At 36.1% G+C, this 11576-nt stretch overlaps 1 protein-coding gene across 5 annotated transcripts in view; it reads right to left on the bottom strand.

Moving 5' to 3' along the window:
* Window positions 1–1110: 1110 nt before the first annotated feature.
* The window catches only part of LOC127866892 (axin-1-like), a 29108-nt gene continuing 18642 nt past the window's right edge, over window positions 1111–11576 (bottom strand). For 4 of the 5 annotated variants that reach the window (XM_052407736.1, XM_052407738.1, XM_052407739.1 and 1 more), the window contains exons 7-11: window positions 7629–7772; window positions 5450–5674; window positions 4522–4653; window positions 3634–3819; window positions 1111–3352 (exon numbers count right to left, since the gene is read on the bottom strand). In XM_052407736.1, coding sequence (XP_052263696.1) covers window positions 3175–3352; window positions 3634–3819; window positions 4522–4653; window positions 5450–5674; window positions 7629–7772 — 865 coding nt within the window. In that variant the 3' untranslated portion in view covers window positions 1111–3174. The remainder of the gene's footprint in view (window positions 3353–3633; window positions 3820–4521; window positions 4654–5449; window positions 5675–7628; window positions 7773–11576) is intronic. The other variant, XM_052407741.1, reaches the window with a different exon arrangement.

Genomic DNA, 11576 nt, shown 5'->3' with positions numbered 1-11576 from the left:
ATTCGATCCGGGGGCATAATAAAAAGATTATATTAGTAATATTTAACATAATTCCTTTTGTCCAAGGCAGATTTGAGTGTGAATTTCAAATAGAAAGCAAAACGGTTATTATTGACACTTAAGATTTATTCAGTCAAAGTTGCAAATACATGACAATTAAATAGGAAATCACAGACAAGTACGCGGCCCAGTGGATCACCAATACAGATACAGTAATATGGTAACCCTTGATCAACACCACAGAATGTAATCATCAGCATTCTAGACACTGCCAAATCAACATCACAGTGAGTAGAACAACCTATAGCAAGCATGGTATTGTGTAACCCAAAGTAACAGTTTTTATTTTGATAGAAAGTGAACGAACCCCAATTATTTTTTTTAGAATAGCTTAATAACTTTTGCATCCTATTCAGTAGATACCACCGTGCCATGCTTCTCTTTCAACTAAATGAACATTTTAATTCATGAAGTTTATAATGTCTGGCCTATATTTACATGATAATTTTATCGAATATACAAATGTATAGAGAAACTGACTTGAAAAGTGTAGTGTACATTTTTTGACAGGAGCCAAAAGATTTACCAGAAAGTTATATACTATTAGTAAAAATTTCCATATTTTACTGAGGAAAATGTTAGATTGTAATTAAAATAAGAACAACATAAATCCTTCGCACACATGCCACAGTAAAATGAACAAACTGTAAGGCATTGAGAGATAAGAAATATTTAAAAGATTAAAAAAAACAACCAAGAGGTTACACTAAACTTATTTAAGAACACTTTGTTTTGTACCCTAATTATGCACACATTAATCAAAACTGGTGTCCATGAAATTTTCCAACATTTCAATGTTCATGCTTTTTATACTTAAATTAAGATTCAAGACATTTTAATTGTAAAACTATTCAATTTACCATTGTAAAACATTTGCTTTCGTTAATTTATAACAGTCATTAGTGTTAAACAATTTATAAACTATGAAGTGAATTAATAAAATGACAGTTTTACTCAAAATGGAAGCAGAATCTCTTTTTATTGGCCAACCAGATTTGTTGAAATGCTTGCCAATACTGTAGTAGCACATTAAAAACAAAGTCCATCATATGTTTTTTATAAATTTTCATTGAGAACGAATAAAAACAATTTTAAAACGCACAGGCAATATTCCACATGCTGAAAACAGTGTGGTACTTTCCAAGTAAACACACACCAAGAATGGTTCCTGAGGTATTACAAATGTTGTTATTGATGATGATGATGATGCTACAATCAATATCTCTGGAGCTGTTAATGAAACTGTTGTATTAGCTTCAAACATCTATATCAGATACCACAGTTTATACAACCTCTGATATGCAATTATTTGCAGTCACAAACTGTGCAAATAAAATTTTAACCGTTAAAAAAATGAACGTAACTAATGCTTACTGTATGCCCTTGAATAACAACATTCCTTTATAATGGTAACAAGCATAAATCTGACAATTGGGTCAATATTTGATTGATTAAATGTAATAAATGATAGCTACAAAACAATCAATACATGATTTTAGTTCACTGAAACGTGACCAGTACCTTACACTGAAAAAATTATTCTCACTGAAAAGAGGTATTCTCCACGAGTTTGAATCAATATTTCTGAAAGCAATGTCGCCATAATTCTGCAATAATGCTGTTACTTGTCTTCATGGAACTGTTTATAACAAAAATACAGACAGTAGCCTAAGAAGAGACTTTCTTTAAGCATATTATAAATAAATGTCATCTCTGATCAGCCTGTATGGACTGCACAGGTTAATCTGGGACCACACTTAACACACGTGAATTCAACCGCCTGTTCACAGAGCACGGCCCATAATGTTGATATAGATTGGGATTGCTTGAATACAGCAGTGAAGAATGATGTCAACTGAGCAGGGTAGGTGAAATAACATTGTAAATCAGTAGCACCAACTTAATTACATAGAACATTTCACATTAAAGTTATATTAGATAATTAAAATATGCCTGTTATCTTTAAAAAAAACAAGTCTTTAAAATGCTTACATTTCTGTGAAAGTCATTATGGCGAACACTAAAAATACATAGGTTAGGACGTTGCTTGAAAAATGACAAGTACAAATGTTTTCATTAAAATGATAACAAGAGATTGGTGTTATGCAATGGGACAAAACACAAAAGTCCACGAATGAAAACAGCTGGAATGTTATAAATAGTAATCAATTTAATTTACATCTGCAGTGTTTCAAAATGATGAATACACCATGTTTACATACAATTACTAGTACATCAGTCTTACACCTGTTTAATAGATAAAAACAGTTTTGTTATCTACTTTGTGAGTAATCTTTGAACAAAACTTATTCAAATTTAAGCTTTGACTAGTTACCACTTATGTTATCCTGAATTAATCAATATCTTGATGAATCAGCAGTTCAGTTTTAAATAGCACTATATTTGACCAGTAAACATTACACGAACATATATTAACAACAAAGGTCTCCACTATTTTATAAATATGGCTGACATCAAACAATCACCCATATTTAACACAACTTTTAAAAGTTATTTGCCTTAAAACAGAACAACAACTAACATAAATAAATAAGATTCATTTTTGCTTCATATTATGTCTTAATATAGCAAACATCACAAGTATTTTAGTGTCTGCATGATACAAACTGTACATTGTTCTATACACTAAATCTATGAATGTTTATATTGCAACAGCTTTTGTTCTCCAAATTTAGTTTTCCCGGCCTCAAAAGTTTTTTCTCATTCAATGTTTTTTCTCTCCCTTTTTCTACCAATATATTCCAGTCCTGAAACTCGAAACAACGAAATGGAATAAATCAAACATGACTTAGCTTGCAAACAAGCTGTCATTGAAAGCACCAATATGTCCATGGTTTCACTATTGCAGAAAGTTATAATTCCTCAACATCTATTACCCCTCTTTTGCCATTCTGCTCATGCTTTTTTCAAGCCATACACAATCCATTATATGACAAGTCTGAAGGTTTGTCAAACTTCATCCCCCAAGCTGACCTTCAACCCTTAGGTCTCATACAGCACCACACGGTTCCCGTCCTTTGTAACTTCCCTTACTCAGCATCAAGTGAGCCGAGGCTTTGAACACTTTCACAACACAACAACGTCAAAGCCAACTCAAGATTGGAACTTTTTCTCACTTCCAGATGACTTGTTCGACGAATCGAGGTCATCTTTTCGCTCGATCTTCACAAGCACTTTGCCGTCGTAGACAGGCAGGTACTTGAGGTCCTCTCGTACCTCCTCATACACGGCCTCAGAGTCGAAATCATTGCTGAACGTCTTGACAAAATACCTGGTATAAACAGATCTACTGGTTAGATACTTCACACAACACTGTGATTAATTCATAATAATTATCTGAGCATACATTTAACGTATGTGTTTTTTTTAATGTAGGATATAAACATTTAAGTTCATTTTTTTGTTCAGAATTTATGCGCAATTTGCATTTAAATGACATGGTATAATAGAACAGCTAATATAACCTGAAGTTAATCCACCTTTTTCTAAAAACCCTTACTTAGGGTACATCAATCAAAACGCACGATCTTGTCAGAACTAATTATGCTGTACCTGAAGTTTCCACGCTTGCTGTGCTGCTTGAACTGTCCGAGGGTGATACATGACTGAGGGATGGTTGTCTTGTAGGGGATTGGATCCCCGCAGAAGTAGTAACCGATGGTGATCTCCTCAGGTCGACTGCATCCAGACATATTGCTGGTATTGCCACTGCCCGAGGTCCTCTTGCCAACCCTTCTCCTATAAGCAAACGCAATATTAGAACACTGCACCACCACCAGTAACACTAATAATTTATATGACTATGGTTCATGTTTATAAACTACATGAAGTCATCTTGGAAATCTATGGAGAAAATAACATCTTCAAAGCATCCTGACAGACTACACTACATGTCAATGACCATGTCTTTAGAATTAAAAGGCACAGGCAATTAACAATTTTCAAATCCTAATACTTAAGTTAAACTTTATTCACAGGGGTGTGAACCAAGAACCATCTAAGTGGAGGACAATGCCCTACCCTCCTTATGAAGTTCAGGTAAACTCTTCATTTATATATAGATCCAGCAAAGTTAACCCTTTGCATGCTGGGAAATTTGTCGTCTGCTAAAATGTTGTCAACTGAATTTCTAAAATTAGCATTTTCTCTCATTTTTTTTCAAAAAATACTATGAGAATAGCAAACAGTTTGGATCCTGATGAGACGCCACGTTCTGGATCCAAACTGTTTGCAAAGGCCTTCAAATTTCGGTTCCAGCACTTAAACAGTTAATACCCATTTGTAAAATTAATTTGACAACTAAGGGGAGGAAATCAGCTTTACGGAGGAAAATTCACATCCCGAATAACGATCATCTGCTTACAGGCAAACTTAAATGTTATTACAACAAATAATAAATAACTGTACTTAAAAACAAAAAGTTGTTCAACAATGTCATACCCAAAGCTATCGGTGGAGAGGTCAAGGTCAGCAGGCACTGTACTGGAGTACTTGCACATGTCCTGGCCTGAGCCCATGGAGATAGACATGACTGGGCGCCGGTCCTTGGCTGCCATGGGGCCTGCAGAGGATCTGAAACACACCAGGAGGGGCATGAGGAGGATATTTCAACACAGTAGAGCAAAAATCTTTTAGAAAGAACTAGCCAATTTTTTTTTCTGTAGCATGGGCCTTATAAAGGCCCCCCCCCCCCAGAGAAAAGCCCCTTCTCCAAAGAGAATTTCTTTAAAATGATGTAATATTCCCAAACTTAAAGTTTACTTTGAGCAATGTTTTCTTCTCTCATTTTTGTCCATATTTTTTCATAAAAATGGAAGGCCAGTCCATTTCTTCAAATCAAGAAAACCCTGCTTGCATCAAAAATTACTGGTGTGATCAAGCATATCATATGATACAAAGACTGATGTATGGTAACCATGACTGACACATATCCCAGTATTTACAATATTTGAAAGACAGATGTCGTCTGTGAGTATGAAGCCTCACGCTCATGCAAGGGAAGAAAACTTTAAAACCTTAATTTACACATTCACAGCTTGTAACATTTTAGACAAACCTGGGAAAAAAGTACACAATCTATCATATTGAAACAGTCAATGAGATTGCAGAGTTCAAATGTCTGTGTGACGTACTTTGTGTTGATTGGCCTGCTATTGTGTCCAGCATACAAACTCCAGCATACAGACTCCAGCATACAGATGGCGATTAAACTGGGCTTCATGCTTGTGTGTAAAGTGTCGTCCCAGATTAGCCTGTGCAGTCTGCACAGGCTTATCAGGGACAACACTTACCGTTTTTATGGAATATCTCATTTAAAGGATGTCTCCTTTACAAGAAACACCAGTTTTCAATGTCCAGTGGTACATACTTTGACTTGATGGGCCCACTGGTGTCCCCAGCGTACAGTCTCCTGTTGACCTCCTCCAGCTGTACCCGAGTGTTTGGTGGGGGCATGAGAGGCATCGAGGGGTCCTGCACGAAGGGCTGACTGGGCATCACGCCTGCGTCCCCTCCCACCCACGGCACACGACTCCCACTGTCAACAGACGCAGACCGGTTCATGCTGTGACCACTGCTGCTCTTCTTGGAACTACTGGAAGAGATAATTATTAACCTTGTATTTGAACGTCAATAAGTAATTTGTTCATTATGCATCACTCAATGAGCAATTGCTTACAAGGGCACTAAATGAGTGAGCAATTACAAGGGTTTCTTTAATCAGTGAATGCTTTTCTGTTCAGGATTGTTGTTCGTCTTGGAGTGAAACATTTATGAAACAATCGATCTATAGGTTTTAGAAATTCTGAAATAATAATTTTCCCATTTATGCACAATTAAACAAAATTAAAGCTCAAATCTGTGCCAAGATGTTTCAAGACACTTCTAGTGATGTAGCCCAAAATGCTTATCAATAAAATATGCCCCTGAATGCAGCAAACCATCAGCTATCACACTCTCACTTATTTGCCCCTCAGTTTTTGTACCCCTGAAGCTTGTGTTTACAGAATTCAGGGAGACCCCCATATGGTCGCCATCATTGTAAGAGAGGTTATTATGTCCAAATCTTGATGTTATTATGTGCAAATCTTGATGTTATTATTTCAAAATCTTGATGTTAGTGGAACTTTCACACAGCCATGGTATTTCTGGCAAGCTTGTATTTCTGCTGGATTGCAGTTACCAGGATTATATCCAAATCCTATTGAAAAATTGTATCTCTTATAATGGAGCAAGTCTTTTTAATTTGTAAAGGAAAAAAAGTTCATTTGGGCTGTGTTCTGTGAAAATGGGGTTAAATGAATGTGTGTTAAGTGCCGTCCCAGATTAGCCTGTGCAGTCCACACAGGCTAATCAGGGATGACACTTTCCACTTTTATAATTTTTTGTTTACAGAAAGTGTCTTCTTGGCAAAAATCCAAACTAGTCAGAAAGTGTCGTCCCTGATTAGCCTGTGCAGACTGCACACTTTACGCAAATCCATAATGCCCAGTTTTCTTGCAACTCGACTCGTTTGATGAGATCTTAATGATCATCGGAGCCTTTTATGGGAAAACAGGGTTTAATGCATGTGCGCACAGTGCGGTAATGTACCTAAACTGTAGCACAGTGCGTTAATGTACCTAAACTGTAGCACAGTGCGGTAATGTACCTAAACTGTAGCACAGTGCGGTAATGTACCTAAACTGTAGCACAGTGCGTTAATGTAGCTATACTGAAATTTGCTTAGAAGAGATTTCCTTTGAACAAATAATACCACATGCAGAAAGCAACATTCCTGAATGGCCTGTGCAGACTGCACAAGCTATTCTAGTACAACAATTCACACAGATGCATTAGACCCCATTTTTCCACAGCAAAACTCACGTTCATTTAGGCAGGAGTCTTAATTGAGATTGTATCTCACAGAGAGTGCCTGCTGCTTCCAAAATTAGACATTCATTAAGACATTATCCCCGGCATAACTGGCAGCCTAAGGACCATTATTATCTGCACATCAGCTTACTGGTATCAGATACTGTAATCTAATGGCTTTATTGGATTCCTCTATTGGGCTGCAGGCAGGCAGAACAGTGGAAATAAACAACCCGAGCCAACCATTCCACAAAAAGTCTTTCTTTTGATCATTTTCAAATCATATGTTCATCTTACATGAAAATATCTGATGATCATCATGTAGGCAATTAATGTATCAGGGAGGTAAATATCACTGAGTTCTTTTTAAAGAAATTCAGTAATAATATTTACGTTACAAAAACTACTAAAAGCTTCCTTTGGGGATTTATGTTAGGAGAATTCAATTAATGGAAATGATCTAATATATATATATATGTATATAATTTTTATCTAACAACTTCAAAGAAATAATAAGTCAAACTAATATACTTCAACAAAACAGAATGATTTACTTTAACAATAGCAAATATTACAACAGTCATTTATAAGGTGCATTTTTTTATTTGTTAACACATAATGCTGTTTGTTTAAATTAAAGTTATTGATATATGAAACATGATTATTCAGCCGCCCACTTTCCTATGAACACTCACCTGTGTTTGTAAGGTTGCTGAGGGACAGGAGTCAATGCCGACTTGTGCGACCGTTTCTGAGTGGAGCTCGTCCTGTCTGAGTCCGTGTACGCTGAACTCGTGCCACGGTTCATGTTTTCATTGTCCATGATCCACTGAAGCACCCTGAAGGCAGACAGAAAATTCATAGACATTGCTATTGAACCTTCCATTGTGTTACTATTAAATTATTTTAGCCGCGTTGTGTGAGAATAGAGTTTATGGCACATGCGGCCAGCATGACTCGGAGTCAGCCTGAACATTTGCTATTGACTGGTTAGGAGCTACCTTGTCTGCTAAAGAGGCCACGATACCTTGTGTGTGACTTCTTTTACAGACAGGGTAGTTCCTTACCAGACTGTGTGAATGTGGAGGCTGGTTTGGAGAAATGCTGACAGCCTATGGAATAATACCCATTTTTGCATGATGCTGCTCTTTTTTAAATGCAAGCATCATGTTGGAGAAATGCTGACAGCCTATGGAATAATACCCATTTTTGCATGATGCTCCTCTTTTTTAAATGCAAGCATCATGACAACAATTTATAATTTATTTATCAAGTTTCTTTAAAAGTAGTTAAACATGCGCTTATTTGATTTTGAAATCTCTTCAAACAATGACACAACACAAATTGGTTGGATAGAGACTTCTGTTGACTCTAATATCTTAAATCCAGGAATACAATTTGATCAATGTTAATCTGTTAAAAGTTTCTTTTCAACTTTGTTTGATATCTATAATACCAGCAGCTATCAGCATGTTATCTATTACAGATGATTTCACATTTTCATTAACAGGCTTGTATGATCAATAAAAACTTACTAAATTGCAGCTATCTAAACAGAATCTGGAAAGTGTCAATTCTCTCAAATTTTATATATTGAAATTAGTATTGATAAAGTAATAAATGTTTCTGAAACAATTTGAAAATCCAATCAAATATTAAATTATGATTGCCTTAAATCCAATCAAATATTAAATGATTACTGCCTTATATAGTTACTGAACGGTTTGATCTATATTCCCCACTGAGCCTGTGGTTGTAAGCTTAGGTTTAAATCCTGTTCAAGAGTTGTGCATGTCACAACTCCATTAGTAAGCACAGGATCAGACACTGCACATTCAACAGTATCACATAATAGGCTCTCCGCCTTGTATTCTTTACAGATAACATTCATCCCTGCACACTGTGCCCACTCTTGTAAATTAGATTATTCCTTTTGAAGTCTTCTCAAGTGATTGTTATCATCAAAGGTTGAAATGATTATCAACCATTTCTCACACCTCTGAGCAAGAAGTATTGATCAGGGCAAGGCTGGCCATCATAGTCAACCTGAGGGCTGATAAGCCCCTGGCTGTGTGTCTCTAACCTGGGGAAACCTTGCTCTGGGAACAACTTATTGCCTGTGTGTGAGGCGTTGTCCCAGATTAGCCTGCGCAGTCCACACAGACTTATCAGGAATGACACTTTCCATCTTCACCAGATTTAGAAGAAAACTTCTTCATTTTTTTTATGTAAGCAGAAAGTGTCCTTTTTGATATGCCTGTGCACAGACTTATGCACAGGCTAATCTGGGAGGACACTTTACGCACTTGTATTAACCCTTTGCATGCTGGGAAATTTGTCGTCTGCAAAAATGTCATCTGCTGAATTTCTAAAATTAGCATTTTCTTCGATTTTTTTCAAAGAATACTATCAGAATAGCAAACAGTTTGGATCCTGATGAGACGCCACATTTTGTGGCGTCTCATCTGGATCCAAACTGTTTGCAAAGGCCATCAAAATTTGGTTCCAGCACTGAAAGAGTTAAGCTCAGTTCTCCAAGAACAAGGCTCTGGGGAGATTATCTCCAAGCAGTGACCAAAACTGTACAAGACTTCTTTGACAGCCAGTGGTTCCCCATTAACCAGCTTTGTTATCTATCAGAAGAATCCCTTTATTCTCTTACATAATCTGCAGTCTTAAATTAATGGTGCATTGCTCAGCTGGAGTGTGAGATTCTGGATTGCGACATACAGACTAATGCATGGTTTATTTTGTTTGATCAGCAATCTAAACAGCGGCTGCCTTAATGACTCACAAAGTGTTTGAAGTTGCTTCCTTTTGAGTGGCTTCAAATATCACTAAGTTTGATGGGGAAACAATGCTCAGCGTTTTGATCCTAATATCATATTGTAGTCCATATTAATTAAATAAGTGCCTTTATCTTTTCTTTTGGCACTATGCATGGGCTTTATTATCTGAGATCAAAACAATTCATTGTACAGAAAACCAAACATTAATTATCCCCATTATTTACACAATTTTTTAGCATCAAACATCAAAGCTGAATGTTTAACAAAACATCAAAGACAAGATGTTCATTAATGAATCATAGAAGCAGAGGGAGAAAGGTTGGGATGGGGTCACAGATACAAAGTAACAAATGCTGGATCAATATCTCACAAGCATTTTCTCTGTTTCTGCAAGTGGGCCATATCATTTTGTTAAAACAAATTGAAGCCATTTATAATAAATCTTGAATAATTAAATCCATGCCTTGACAGAAAATATGGAAGCCTTCTGACTATGACACCAAAGAGATTATGGAATAATTAATACTACTAAAATATTCAATTGAATACAAAACACATTACTTCATGTTAAAAGAAGCAGATAAAAGTCAGAGATGTATCGATTTCAATATAAGGTGAACATTGAATCTTATTCCAGTTGACAAAGGTTGTAGTTGTATAAGAATTGAGGTGATAAGCAGTGTCTACTGCCCATATAAGCCTCGTTCAAGAAAAAAGGGCTAAATGCATGTGCATACTGTTGTGTGTAATCTGCACAGGCTATTCAAGGACAACACTTTCCCATTTAACTAAATTTTGATTAAAAAGAGACCCCCTTTAAATGAAAAAATATATATAAATAAGCAAGTGTCGTCCCTTAATAGCTTTTGCAGACTGCACAGGCTAATCAGGGACAGCACTTGACGCACATGCATTAAGCTCTGTTTTCCCAGACCCCGAATCCTGTTGTGACGTGTAGGCCCCATTGCCGCTAGGCCAGGCAGTGGAGTGCAGTGTTATCAGCAAGGGATCAATACACCCTGCCTCTAGTAGCCAGCTGTTCCCCTCAACTGCTTTGATGTACACACTCGCACTTGTAATCTCCCCTTTGATGTGTACTTCAAAGCATCACATTCAAATATTTATTCGGTTAAATTTCAAATCAACACACAGGCCTTAATTTTCCCCACATCATAAAAGAGAGAATTACATAGTAATGAAGAGAGGCTTTGAAGCATATAAAGCTGTTGTTAATTCTCCCAATATTGTTTTCAATGTATGCTCTGTTTGAAATACAGATTTCGCTGGCTTGTAATTTGAAGTGATCCAGTTTGACTGTCACATATTAACGTTTATTGCAGGGAAAGGTTTGAAATTACACCACCAACAAAACCCATAAAAGTAGTTTAAAAGCAAGGCAGAGATTTAAGATTAATCATCTTGAAAGTACTTTACTGCTACTAAGTTACATTTTTATTTCATACGTGTATGAACCATGACCATCTATGATAGTCATAAACTAAGATAATAAAATAATAATAATATTTTTTCCTTCATATATATATACCAAAAAATGAGACCAGTTTTTGTTAAGACTAAACTGTAAAAATTCTATATCTGCATACCTCTTAAATATAAAAATGTTTTTGAACCAAAGTACCTGATTTGTATACCTCGAGAAATAAAATTCTACCATTAAGTTATGCAAATGGAACAGAACATAAAAAAACTTCCATAATATAAATAAACTTGGTGCTTTGTTTGCATACTTGTGGGTACTTTCTGGTCTCTACAAAAGCCTTTAATTAATCACAAAATGGTTTCAAAACCCAGGCCAATTCTTGGAGAAAACTTGGCAAAACCCAGGCCAGTCAC

Source organism: Dreissena polymorpha, chromosome 2, assembly GCF_020536995.1.
Source record: "Dreissena polymorpha isolate Duluth1 chromosome 2, UMN_Dpol_1.0, whole genome shotgun sequence".
Lineage (NCBI taxonomy): Eukaryota > Metazoa > Mollusca > Bivalvia > Myida > Dreissenidae > Dreissena > Dreissena polymorpha.
The sequence above is the reverse complement of the archived record's forward strand: the minus strand, read 5'-3'. Positions and strand labels throughout refer to the sequence as shown.